Below are 14,825 nucleotides of genomic sequence, written 5' to 3'. Positions count from 1 at the left end.
ATTAAAGCACTATTCACAATAGCTAAAATATGGACTCAAGCTAGGTGTCCATTAATGGATGGGTGGATAAAGGAAATTTGGTACATAGACACAATGGAATATTATTTAGTCATAAAAAAGAAATCCTGTCATCTTTAGCAACAATAGAGGACATTATGTTAAGTGAAATAAGCCATACACAGAAAGACATACTACAAGTTATTACTCATATGTGAGAGCTAAAAACACTGATCTCATGGAGGTAGAGAGTAGAACGATGGTTATTGGAGGCTGGGGAAAATAAGGAGGGGTTGGTTAATGGGTGCAAAGATACAGTCAGGAATAAGATCTATTCATTAGCATAATAGGGTGATTATGCTTAACATTAATTTATTGTATACTTTAACTGGAAGAGTGGATTTGGAATGTCCCCTGCATTAAGAAATGGTAAATATTAGAGATGATGGATATCCCAATTACCCTGCTTTGATCATTACACATTATATGCTTCTATCAAAATATCACAAGATCTCCATAAATGTGTACAACTATTATGTACCCGTGAAAATTAAAAATAAAATTTTTAAGAAAAATTTAAATTTCAGAGTGTGTATCATTTCACCTTAGGAACACCCAAACATGTTTATAAACCATTTTAACACTGTAAATCTCAACCAGTCTTCTGAGATCCAATCAATTGGAATTTCTTTAGCTTCAGGTAATAGCTCAGCTCCATTGGTTATTAAAGAGACATATTAGAATAAATGGGTTCCCTCTTCTTTAAGGAAAAATGAGCTTATATTTCTTCATTAGGATTTGCATTTATTTCTGCTCAAGCCTAAGAGGGCTGCTAGTTTAATTGCACTTTAAATACAAAAATCTAAGTTTTTTGGACTATAAATATAGTATGAAATCCAGCTCCAAACCCATATGAAAATAAGCTAGAGGCCATGAATTCATTTGGGAGACTTACTCTTCCTCCACCGAGAACCAAGGTGAGGTAGACAAATTTCTATGCTGTTACTGCAGAGCATTTTGTTTTCTAATTCACCTTTTTACCATAAGTGTAGCACTTTATGTGTGCATAAGGATATCTGGATGTGGGTCCTGGATTTAAATTTCTTGTTCTTCTGAGATTGGCCCTTAAAAACCCAAGTCCTAGGTCATCTAGGAAGCTCTAAATTTCCTCCAGGCAAGGTCTTTAGTGTTTATTTACACCTCTATATTCATATTCCTACTTCCTCTCTGTCCTTAGGTGAATACTTTCTTCAACTCAGAGCCGCATTTAGGGGACATTTTTCATATTTATTTTTTTGAGACAGAGTATCGCTCTATCATCCAGGATGGAGTGCAGTGGTGCGATCTCAGCTCACTGCAACCTCCACCTCCTGGGATGAAGCGATTCTCTTGCCTCAGCCTCCCGAGTACTGGGACTACAGGCATACACCACCACACCCAGCTAATTTTTCTATTTTTTGATAGAAACAGGGTTTCACCATGTTGGACAGGCTGGTCTCATACTCCTGACCTCAAGTGATCCACCAGCCTCAGCCTCCCAAAGTGCTGGGATTACAGGTGTGAGCCACCGCACCCAGTCTCATTATTAATATTTAAATCTAGCATTTTGATACTTTTAGTAAGAAAATGTTTGGATCTTTGGTTCATCATGTTGCTAGAAATTGAATTCTTACTCCTCATTTAAGAAAGGCCACCTTAAATTACATACTCAAATATGCACTAGTTTTTCAGGACTTAAGGCTAACTCTCTGGGGCAGAGGAAAGAGAAGAATTTGTAAGTACTTATCTCTGATAGGCAAACCTCTTCTCTCTGACAGTGTTTGAGCAAGCAGATTTGCTGAGTTCAGTCTGTTACCTGTTTTCTGAGCATTATTGTTCAAGGCCCTGGGCCTGACATAAACAGTCTTGAGGGATTTAGCAATTTAATATGGATCTGCATGCTTGGTGTACTTTGTACTTACAATTGAGCTCCACTAAAACGAATGTATGAGGTGCTGGAGAAAGCTTCAATCAGGGTGTGTGAAGTTTCGATGCCAGATTGGGGGAAAACAGCAGGAAATATAAATTCACTAGGCATCTGTAGATTTTGAAGTTGGAATATAGATTTCTTAATTAACTTTGATAGGCACATCTAAAGTAGCTAAAGACAAATAAAAATTTTACCTCTGAACCTTTTCATATCAGGGTTTAATCTTTTGCCAGTATTCTGTATAAAACAAGTAGAAATACTTTAAGTTCTTCTTCTCCCTCCTCTGTGTGTAGCTCATCTGTTGAGTGATAATCATACAGAAAAATTCACCATTGTCAAGCTTTCTCTGAATCTCTTCAAGTTAGTTGCTTCCTTTGCCTTTACAGAGTAGTTCACACAAGTCCCTATTATGTGACTTACCATATGATGTTGAAATACACTGGTTGTTTTTCCTCCTAAATATATTTGCCTACCCTGATAATAACAGCTTTCATTTGTGAGCACTTTATAGGTGACAAGACATAGATGTATATTACATTTAAACTATAGCAAACATGTGAGATAGATATAATTATTCCCATTTTATAGATGAGGAAACTGAGGATTATGAAAGTGATTTGAACTTGCCCAAATCTTAACAGCTAATAAGTAGAAAGATCAGGATTAAACCAAGCATGATCTTCACACTGTGATCTTGACAACCGTACTGGATACTTACACTGTGATCTTGACTGCTTTGCTTTAGTGACAAGAACATCCCCCTTTTTACTTTTGTTAACTGTTCTAGCGCCTGGAGATGTTTCTAGAACATAGCAGGCACTCAGGAAATGTTTACTGAATGAAAGACAGTGAAAATTCAAATATAGCTTTAATGGAAACTTTTATGAATTTAGAGTGAGCTCCAAATATTTACACATAAATCAAAGTTTTACTTTTGGCATATCATTGCCTCAAGAAATAGGAATGTGCCAACTAGCAAATTGTATATGTACACATACACACATTATATGAAATGTAGATAAGTAATTATTGTAACATTAGAACTGTAATATCATGTATTGTAAAATCAGAATATTCAGGTATTGAATTTTATCTCTAATCTATCTTAAGATTCCCCCCATCACTGAGATCAGGGCTGGGCACACTGCTACCTTTAGGCCAAATATGGTCTGCCACCTATTTTTATAAATAAAAGCTTAATTTTTATTTTTATTTATTATTTATTATTTTATTTATTTTTTTGAGATGGAGTTTCGTTCTTGTTGCCCAGGCTGGAGTGCAATGGTGCAATCTTGGCTCACTGCAACCTCCGCCTCCTGGATTCAAGTGATTCTCCTGCCTCAGCCTCCCAAGTAGCTGGGATTACGGGCATGTGCCACCACACCCAGCTAATTTTTTGTGTTTAGTAGAGATGGGGTTTCACCATGTTGGTCAGGGTGGTCTTGAACTCCTGACCTCAGGTGATCCACCCACCTCGGCCTCCCAAAGTTCTGGCATTACAGGCGTAAGCCATCACGCCTGGCCTAAAAGCTTAATTTTTACAATAAACATTGCAATGTCCATTTGTTTACATAGTATCTAAAGATACAAAGGCAGAGATCAATAATTGCAACAGAGACTGTATGGCCTGCCAAACCTAAAATATTTACTCTCTGACTCTTTATAGAAATAATATGGTGACCCCTAATATAGGTCACTATTGTTCTATCACTGGTTAACTATTGCTTTGCTCTACTTCAAGGATCTTCAAGTTAGATTTAAAATTCAGCCAGGCGATGCTCATCTATTTATAAATGGCCTTCGTGTTGATATGGATGTTTATGACCCTTTTAGGTAAGTATTAAATTATTGCTGTAAATGAACTATGGTTTATATAAAAGTAAACATTGTCTTGAATTTAGTGTAAGTCAAAATATGAAGATCGCTTTAAAGATAAATACATGTTTTTGATTGTACAAAACAGCTTTCTTCTACCAAAATGGGCAAGCCCAAAGTGTCTTAGAATATCAGAACTGGGAGAAACAGTCAAGATATTTGTTTGGATGAGGGTTAGACCTATAATTACTTTGTTATTCTAAACTGTCTTTTATTGAAGAGTAGATTGATGATTTAGCAGAGAAGTTATTTGGAACTGGACTGAACAACTAGAGACCAGATAGGAACTGAAGTCAACATGGGGTATTTCCCCAGAAGACAGAAATTGACAAGAGGAATTTAAAATGCTTGTATTTGAATGCTGGATGCTATCTGGTTTCTTGTCAAAAAAAAAAAAAAAAAATTCTTCAAAATTTTTTTGCTCAGAATTTTGAACAGGACAGAATTAGGAAGTCCTTGCTTTATCAATGGTCACTCACCCAAAATTGCAGTTGTGGGCCAAACAGAAGAGTTACTTTTATAGAGAAACATAAAACTACATTAAAATTAATATTTGAAACATTAGATGAACTTAGGAGACATGATACTTTAATTCAGATGTTCAGTTTTAATTCAATTGAATATACTTTTGTTGAAGTGAAATTATTTGAATTGTTTATTTAAATTCTTACCAGTTTGGAAATACGTTGGAAAATATATTGGAAAGACTGAGAAGTAGTTTTACTGAACATTTTTTACAGTTTTATCTCAAATGGGGCTTTTCTCTTTAGTTACTTGAATTCTTGGACCTAGTATTGTAAAAATAATAAGATAGATACATATAATACATATAGAAAGAGTAGAGAAGTTTGTAAATGCTAGCCTGTAAATTTTAGGGGAACAAAAATTATATATGTGCCCAGCAGCAGTGAAAACAGGTTTAAAGGAAGTAGTGAAATGGTATGTAGATTTTAGAAAGTTTTCTAAGGTAGTGTATGAGGAAATTTTTATGGCAGGAATATTTTCACGTATAATTTAGGAAGGCTGTAGGTTATTAAAAAAATAAAACCCCCCAGCTCCTACACCTGGTCATTAGTGATTTGCAGGATGTGTGCTACATTGTTATTCCTCATTGATTTGATCACTGCTTAGTGCTACCATGATTCTCTTAAAAGAGGAAGAGACAAAATGTGAGAATATTTGTGTCTTCTGACATTTTTTAGGATAGCATAATCGAAAAACTTCTCAGAAAAAGATCAGAGGATGTGGAATAAAATTAATGCAAAGAGGAAGATGAATGGAGGAAAATAAGGAAATGGAAGTAAAATGTCATATTACAGAGACATTATATAGAGAGAGGTTTTATGCAGCCAATACTTTGGAATTGTCCATGTGGGGAAAGAACAGGAGTAAAGGATTTATTTTGTGCTCCCTTCCTATCTCCTGTCAGCCATTGCATTACTGGGTTGTGGAGAACCAATAACATGCCCCATACATGGCCCAGCCCTTCTTGCTCTGATCCTGAGAGTAGCGGGAGGAGCCAGAGCCTCCATGGGTTAGGATTAGATCAGCATTGGTTCTATAAAGGCCTACATCTCACCCCCAGGGAGACTGAGACAGTAAGAACATGTGACTTTGACTGGGGAGAAAGGCAAGTAGGACTGATGAAGTCCATAATCAGGGTCTTATATGTCTACATTAAAACATTCTGTTCTAGCCCATTAAAGAGTCCCTTTTATATTTTTGCCTCTGAATAGTCACCTCAGCCACAGACTTGATGAAGAGTAGTTTAAACATTTAGATTCCCCAATTTGTTGTCAGTGGGGTTATTGTTGATGTTGTTGTTTACAGTAATACTTTCTATTATGTTTAAGAACTTTCAAATTATATGTAATAAAAAATTTAAATTTGTATTCAAACACATGTGAACTTCATGATTTAATGGAGCTTCCTCTGTATTAGGATTTTATACTTTATGTCTTGTTCGATCTTACATTATTTTTGTAGTAGGTTTGTCAAAAGAGTGACCTAATATTTTTTTCTCATGTTTGGCTTTCTCAGGGCTGATCATATCCTCACTACTTTGATAAAGAATACAATAGTCTTTGTTGTTTTATCTTTTATATAATAATAAGTTTTTACTACCACTAAAATTATGTAAGTTTACTCTGGATAACTAATTAGAACTATTTGCCTTATTTCTTAATAAGTTTAATATATTTTTCCTGCTATTAATGAAGATACCAAAAAATCTCATTTCTAATGCTTTAAGAAGTCTATCAAACTTTAAAACATTTGTTTTTAATTTGTAAAATCAAAATAAAACCTTTTTTTCTTTGCATATATAGTATTTTGGATATGCTGAAATTAGAAGGAAAAATGATGAATGGCCTTCGCAATCTTGGGATCAATGGGGAAGATATGAGCAAATTTTTAAAATTAAATTCACACATTTGGGAATATACTTATGTATTAGATATTCGACATTCTTCTATAATGGTAAGTGCTTATGCTATTCCTTGTTCTAAAACCTGTAGTATACTTAAGGCTTAACATAAAATGAAGTATCGGCAGGCCTGATGATAAATGTCAGCATTTTGGAACAGTTCTCAGTGAAAAGAGAAAGTAAAACTATAGACCCATCTCCTCTCCCACTTGCAGCTTCCTTCTCCTTCTTCATAGTCTCTGTTTTGTCACAAGAATACCTACTCAATCTCATTCAGTGTCCTTTCCACCTTCAGAGATAACAACAGAATAACCACATGAACAATAACAACAAGACACCAAATACATGGTTAAAATCTGAGGTGTATATAAAAGTGCTACCTTAACATGATGAAAGTCCTGCCGAAACAATTTGCAGCGGCCTCCAAAGGTTCTGGTGTGTGTATTACAGCCCAAGTGATTTTTTTGAAAAACATTTGATCATATCACCCTTTCTTGCTTAAGCAGAGAAGTGGTCTTCAGTATGGCCTATGAGGCTGCAGATGGCTGCTGTCACCTTTCATTTCTTAGACTGTGAAACGTTCTTTTCACTACTATCCTTTGTCTCATGCTTAGAAAGCACTTTTTTCTTCTCTATCCAGTTAACTCCTATCCCTTTTTCAAAGTTAGGTTGAAATAGCCCTTTCTGAGAGAAACTTTCCTTAACAATCCAGATGGTTTTTTAAATCTACATGTTGTGTTAGAGAATCCCCAGAGACCACGCTCTAATCCAGTGATTTGCTAGAAGGACTTGTAAGACCCAGAAGTTGTTATATTCATGGTTATGGCTTAGTAGAGCAAAATGATGTGAAAAAATCAGCAGGGGTGAAGTCCAGAGTAAACCAGGTATAAGCTTCCAAGAGTTCCCTCCTAGTGGAGTTGTGTGCTTAATGTGATATGTGACAATGTGGGCAAAGTGCTTCCTACCAGGGAAGCTCACTTACTTGAGCCTGAGTTCAAGATTGTGAGAGACGATCCATCATGTAGACATACAGTGGCTCTCTGTACCTGCCATCAGTGGCTGAATCTCCGGACTGAGGAAAAGCAGATGTTTATTATAACTCAGATTGTATAAACTCTTTAGACAAACTGCTGGAACTGCTGCAGCATGGCTCAGGGTCCTAACTGTGCAAAACACTCTTTTATCAGTCAGAACATTCCAAGAGCTTAATTATCAGGACCCAGTCAAGAGACAGTCATGTAAACAGACCCTTCTTGGGAATATCCAAGGTGTGAGCAACCCAAGCCTGTTGAGTTAACCCTTTCATACACACACACGTATATGTGTATAATGTGATTCTTCATACATGTATACATGTATGGGTATAGCACATGTATTAGGCCATGCTTACCTTGCTATAAAGAAATACCTGAGACTGGGTAATTCATAAAAAAAAGAAGTTTACTTGACTTACAGTTCTGCAGGGTTTATAGGAAGCATGGTGCCAACATCTGTTTGGCTTCTGGGGAGGATTCAGGAAGCTTTAATTCACAGCAGAGGGCAGAGAGGGAGCAGGTATCTCATATGGCAAGAACAGGAGTGAGAGAGAGTGTTGGAGGGTAGGTGCCATACATTTAAGCAGCCTGGTCTTGCTAGAAGTCACATCACAAAGACAACACCAAGACATGAGGGATCTGCCCCCATGACCCAACACGTCCTATCAGGCCCTACCTCCGGCATTGGGGATTACAATTCAATGTAAGATTTGGGTGGGGACAAGTATCCAAATTATATCAGCACATATACATACATTATATGTCAGAACTATTAATCCATTTGTATACTTAGCACAGTTATAGTTTTACATTTATCCTGTGATGCTTTTATATCTGTTTTTTATTAGGCTATATATAAAGTTCTTGAAGGTAGAAATTTTTTCATTTTTTCTCTTACCATTATGTCCCTGGTTTTAGTGGTACTCAATAAATATAAATATTCCCTAAATGAATAAGTAACTATTTATCTGAAAACAACAAAAAACATCATTTTTAATGATGAAACTCTGGAAGCATTACAATTACAACATGATCAATATAATTATCCTTACGATTTAATATTATTATAAAAGGAGTAACTATTAGAAATGAGGAAATAAAAGTGTTGTGTGACAAGATCGTATAACTGAAACTCCTCAAAGAAAGCTATAATAAAAGGCTTTAATAAAATGGGTTTGACATGACATGATAAAGATCAAAAGCTTTTCTTTCAAGATCTATTTGGAAGATAATGATTTATTTACAATAACATAAAAATGTAAATACCCTAATAATAACCACTATGAAATAATATCTCAGTACCTATTGATAAAAACTAGAATTTAACTGAGGGCGTGTAAATCAGCATATCCTTTTAAAAAGTTATGCCTGGCCAGGCACAGTGTCTCATGCTTGTAATCCCAGCAGTTTGGGAGGCCAAGGTGGGCGGATCATGAGGTCAGGAGATTGAGACCATCCTGGCCAGCATGGTGAAACCCCGTCTCTACTAAATGTACAAAAATTAGCTGGGTGTGGTGGCACGTGTCTGTAGTCCCAGCTACTTGGGAGGCTGAGGCAGGAAAATCGCTTGAACCTGAGAGGTGGAGGTTGCAGTGAGCCAAGATCACCCTACTGCACTCCAGCCTGGGCGATAGAGCGAGACTCCATCTCAAAAAAAAAAAAAAAAAAAAAGGTGGGGGTGCGCGTGGGGGCTGGGCGTGGTGGCTCACGCCTGTAATCCCAGCACTTTGAGGAGGACGTGGTGGGCAAATCACGAGGTCAGGAGATCAAGACCATCCTGGCCAAAATGGTGAAACCCTGTCTCTACTAAAAATACAAAAATTAGCTGGGTGTGGTGGTACGTGCCTGTAGTCCCAGCTACTTGGGAGGCTGAGGCAGGAGAATACGTTGGACCTTGGAGGCAGAGGTTGCAGTAAGCTGAAATGGTGCCACTGCACTCAAGCCTGGCAACAGAGCAAGACTCCATCTCAAAAAAAAAAAAAAAAAAAAAAAAAAGGTTATGCCTGTGGTGCCCTTATAACGATACATAGTTTGTCTAGTAATTTCTCTCCTGGAAACTATCATAAAAAAAACAGTGGGAAATGGAAAAAAAGCTTTGTGCCCAAAGATATGATTATCACTACATATTTTGAAAACAAAGTAGAAACTAGTTATCTAACAGAGAAGCGTTATAAATTTTACATTCACACAATCGAGTATTATTGACATGAAAATTATGTTTATAAATATGACTTAAGATAATGATTCTGTTAAGTAAAAAATATAGAATTATGTCATGTAAAAATATGGGCAGAAGATCAGAAGGAAATACATCAAAATTTAAGGCATTAATGGGTGGTGTGGTTTAATGGGTAGTTTTAATTTTTTTCATCATGTTCTTCTGTGAATTCCAAACTTTTAACCATGGGTATGTATTATTTACATGATCATAAGAAAATAGTTTCTTGTTTTTTTAAATTGATACACAATATTTTACATATTTATGAGATTCATGTGATATTTTCTTATGTATGTAAGATGTGTAATGATGAAATCAGTGTATTTGGGGTATCCATCACTAGCAGTATTTATCATTTCTATGGTTGGGAACATTTTAAGTCTTTTTTTCTAGCTACTTTGAATTATGTAATATATTGCTGCTAACTATAGTCACCCTACTTTGCTATTGAATAGTAGAATTTATACCTTCTATCTAACTGTATAGATAACTGTTTGTACCTATTGACTAACCTCTCTTCATCAACCCCTCCCACCAGCATGCCCTTCCCAGCCTCTGGTATCTATCATTCTACTCTAACTCCATGAGGTCAATATTTTTATTTCCCACTTATGAGTGAGAACACAGGATATTGGTCTTTCTGTATCTGCTTATTTCACTTAACACAGTGACCTCCAGTTTCATCCATGTTGCTGCAAATGACATTTCATTCTTTTCTGTGGCCAAATAATACTCCATTGTGAATATATACCACATATTCTTTATCCATTCATCAGTTGATAGACACTTAACGTTGATTATATATGTTTGCTATCGTGAATAGTGCTATAATAAACAGGCAAGTGCAGGTATCTCTTTGAGATGTTGGTTTCTTTTCCTTTCAAAAAATACCTCATAATGGGATTGCTGGATTGGATGGTAGTTCAGTTTTTAGATTTTTGAGGAATCTCCATAGTGTTTTCCATTGTGGTTATACTAGTTTACATTCCCAGCAACTATCTATAAGAGTTCCTTTTTTCCACATCCTCACCAACACCTGCTATTCTTTTATCTTTTTAATGATAGCCATTCTAACTGGGGTAAAATGATATTCCGTGTCACTTTTATTTACATTTATCTAATAATTAGTGATGTTGATCATTATATACTTGTTTGCCATCTGTATAATTTCTTTTTTTATATATTTTTCATTATTATTATACTTTTAAGTTTTAGGGTACATGTGCACAATGTGCAGGTTAGTTACATATGTATACATGTGCCATGCTGGTGTGCTGCACCCATTAACTTGTCATTTAGCATTAGGTATATCACCTAATGCTATTCCTCCCCCCTCCCCCCACCCCACAACAGACCCCAGAGTGTGATGTTCCCCTTCCTGTGTCCATGTGTTCTCATTGTTCAATTCCCACCTATGAGTGAGAACATGGCGGTGTTTGGTTTTTTGTCCTTGTGATAGTTTACTGAGAATGATGATTTCCAATTTCATCCATGTCCCTACAAAGGACATGAACTCATCATTTTTTAAGGCTGCATAGTATTCCATGGTGTATATGTGCCACATTTTCTTAATCCAGTCTATCATTGTTGGACATTTGGCTTGGTTCCAAGTCTTTGCTATTGTGAATAGTGCCGCAATAAACATACGTGTGCATGTGTCTTTATAGCACCATGATTTATAGTCCTTTGGGTATATACCCAGTAATGGGATGGCTGGGTCAAATGGTATTTCTAGTTCTAGATCCCTGAGGAATCACCACACTGACTTCCACAATGGTTGAACTAGTTTACAGTCCCATCAACAGTGTAAAAGTGTTCCTATTTCTCCACATCCTCTCCAGCACCTGTTGTTTCCTGACTTTTTAATGATTGCCATTCTAACTGGTGTGAGATGGTATCTCATTGTGGTTTTGATTTGCATTTCTCTGATGGCCAGTGATGGTGAGTATTTTTTCATGTGTTTTTTGGCTGCATAAATGTCTTCTTTTGAGAAGCATCTGTTCATGTCCTTCACCCACTTTTTGATGGGGTCATTTGTTTTTTTCTTGTAAATTTGTTTGAGTTCATTGTAGATTCTGGATATTAGCCCTTTGTCAGATGAGTAGGTTGCGAAAATTTTCTCCCATTTTGTAAGTTGCCTGTTCACGCTGATGGTAGTTTCTTTTGCTGTGCGGAAGCTCTTTAGTTTAATTAGATCCCATTTGTCAATTTTGGCTTTTGTTACCATTGCTTTTGGTGTTTTAGACATGAAGTCCTTGCCCGTGCCTATGTCCTGAATGGTTTCTTATGAGAAATTCAGATATTTTGCTCTTTTAAAAATAAGATTGTTTATTTTATTGTTGAGTTGTTCAACTTCCTTGTATATTCTTGATATTAGCCCCTGTAGGAATAGTTTGCAAATATTTTCTCCCATCGAACAGGCTTGCTCTTCACTCTATTGATTTTTTTTCCTTTGCTGTGCAGAAGGTTTTTCCCATTTGTCTGTTTTTACTTCTGTTGTCTGTGTTTTTGAGGTCTTAGCCATAAAATCTTTACCTATTAGACCAATGTCCAAAAGTGTTTGCGTTATGTTTTCTTCTGGTAGTTTTATACTTTGGGGTATGTTTAAGTCTTGAATCCATCTTGAGTTGATTTCTGTACATGGTAAGTGATGGTGGTCTAGCTTCATTATTCTGCATATCGATATCAGATTTTCCCAGAACCATGTATTCAAGAGGGTGTCCTTTCCCAAATGTATGTTCTTGGCACCTTTATCAAAAATCAATTGGCTATAAATACATGAATTTATTTCTGGATTCTCTGTTCTCTTCCATTGGTCTGTGTGTCTGTCTTTATATCAATACCATGCTGTTTTGGTTACTGTAACTATATTTTCAAATCAGGTGGTGTGATGCATCCAGTTTTGGCTTTGGATATTCAGGTTCTTGTTTGGTTCCATACAAATTTTAGGATTTTTTTTCTATCTCTGAAAAATGATGATATCTTAATAGAGATTGCATTGAATCTATAGATTGCTTTGGGCAGTATCATCATTTTAATATTTATCTGAACCATGAGCATGGGATGTTTTTCCATTTATTTCTGTCTTTTTCAATTTTTTCTTGTACAGATCTTTTACCTCCTTGGTTAAATTAATTCCTAAGTATTTTTTGCAGCTATTGTAAATGGGATTACCCTTTTGATTTCTTTTTTGGCTATTTCATTATTTGTGTATAGAAACACTACTGATTTTTGTGTGCTGATTTTATATCCTGCAACTTTATTGAATTTATCAGTTCTAAGAATTTTCTGGTGGAGTCCTTGGTTTTTCTAGATATACAATCATGTTGTGTGCAAAGAGGGACAGTTTAACTTCCTCTTTTCCAATTTGGATGCATTTGTTTTTCTTGCCTGATGGCTCTGGTTAGGACTTCCAGTACCACATTGAATAGGAGGGGTGAAAGTGGGCATCCTTGTCTTGTTGCAGTTCTTAGAACTCAGCTTTTCCACAGTGCGTATGATGTTAGCTGTGTGTTTGTCATTTCTGGCCTTTATATTATGCTAAGGTATATTCCTTTGGTGTCTAGTTTGTTTAGAGTTTTTAATCATGAATGAATGTTGAATTTAATCAGATTCTTTTTCTGCATCTATTAAGAGGATATGGTTTTTTTTCCTTCTATTGATGTGATGTATCACATTTATTGATTTGTATGTTGAACTATCCTTGCATCTCTGGGGTAAATCCCACTTGATCATGGTGTATTATATTTTTGATATGCTTTTGGATTTGGCTTGCTAGTATTTTGTTGAGAATTTGTGCATCTGTGTTCATCAGTGATATGGTTTGGCTGTGTCCCCACCCAAATTTCATCTTGAATTCCCAGGTGTTGTGGGAGGGACCCAGTGGGAGGTAATTGAATCATGGGGGCAGGTCTTTCCATGCTGTTCTCATGATAGTGAATAAGTCTTATGAGATCTGATGGCTCTATAAGGGAGAGTTTACCTGAGCAAGCTCTCTTTTTGCTTGCTGCCATCCATATAAGATGTGACTTGTTCCTCCATGCCTCCCACCGTGATTGTGAGGCCTCCCCAGTCATATGGAACTGTAAGTCCTTTGAACCCTTTTTCCTGTTTAAATTACCCGGTCTCGGGTATGCCTTTATCAGCAGCATGAAAACAGACTAATACAATCAGGAATATTGGCCTGTGGTTTTCCTGTATTGTTGTGTCCTCGTCTGGTTTTGGTATCCGGGTAATGCTGGTTTCATAGAATGTGAGTTAGGAAGAATTCTCTCCTCTTCATTTTTTTGGGAATAATTTGAGGAGAATTTGTGTTCTTTTTTGAAAGTTTGGTAGAATTAGGCAGTAAAGCCATCTAGTCCTGGACTCTTCTTTGTTGGGAGACTTTTTATTACTGATTGAATCTTATTACTCATTATTGGTTTGTTCAGATTTTCTGTTTCTTCCTAATTCAGTCTTGGTGTGTTGTGTATGTCCAGGAATTTATCCATTTCCTCCAAGGTTTCCAGTTTGTTAGTGTATAGTTTTCTATAATAGTCTCTGATGATCTTTTTTGTTTATATGATATCAGTGTGCTTCTTCATTTCTGACTTTTTTGGAGGTCTTCTCTGTCATGGTTAGTCTATCAAGTGGTTTATCTTTTCAAAAAACAAACTGTTCATTTTGTTGATCCTTTGTATTTTTTCTTTAGTATCAATTTCATTTAGTTCTGCTCTGATCTTATTTATTTTTTTCTGCTAATTTTGGGTTTGTTCTTGCTTTTCTATTTCCTTGAGATGCATCATTAAATTGTTTATTTGAATCTTTCTCCTTTTTGATATAAGAGCTTACTGCTACACACTTCTTTATTAGCACTGCTTTTGCTATATCCCACAGGTTTTAGTATGTTGTGTTTACATGTTCATTTGTTTCAAGACATTTTTTATTTCCTCCTTCATTTCTTCCTTGATCCAGTAATTCAGGAGCATGTTGTTTAATTTCCATGTGTTTGTGTTGCTTCCAAAGTTTCTCTTGTTATTGATTTGTAGTTTTATTCCATTGTGGTGTGAGAAAATACTTGATATGATTTCAATTTCTAAAAATTTATTGAGACTTGTTTTTGTGTCCCAACTTATGGTGTGTCCTGGAGAATATTCCATCTGCTGGTAAGAAGAATGTGTATTTTGTAGCTATTGGATGAAATATTGGGTAAATTTCTAAAGTCTATTTCATCAAATGTACATTTTAAATCCAGTGTTCTTTTCAATTTTCCATCTAGGTATTGCTGAGAGTAGGGTGTTGAAGGTTCCAGCTGTTATTGTTTTGGAG

At 35.9% G+C, this 14,825-nt stretch overlaps 1 protein-coding gene across 4 annotated transcripts in view; it reads left to right on the top strand.

Moving 5' to 3' along the window:
• The window catches only part of UGGT2 (UDP-glucose glycoprotein glucosyltransferase 2), a 252,929-nt gene that overhangs the window by 77,126 nt on the left and 160,978 nt on the right, over nucleotides 1-14,825 (top strand). For all 4 annotated transcript variants that reach the window (XM_063792284.1, XM_001139906.6, XM_016925458.4 and 1 more), the window contains exons 11-12: nucleotides 3,708-3,799; nucleotides 6,169-6,319. In XM_063792284.1, the coding sequence (XP_063648354.1) occupies nucleotides 3,708-3,799; nucleotides 6,169-6,319 (243 nt within the window). The remainder of the gene's footprint in view (nucleotides 1-3,707; nucleotides 3,800-6,168; nucleotides 6,320-14,825) is intronic.

Source organism: Pan troglodytes, chromosome 14 (genome assembly GCF_028858775.2).
Source record: "Pan troglodytes isolate AG18354 chromosome 14, NHGRI_mPanTro3-v2.0_pri, whole genome shotgun sequence".
NCBI lineage: Eukaryota > Metazoa > Chordata > Mammalia > Primates > Hominidae > Pan > Pan troglodytes.
The sequence above is the reverse complement of the archived record's forward strand: the minus strand, read 5'-3'. Positions and strand labels throughout refer to the sequence as shown.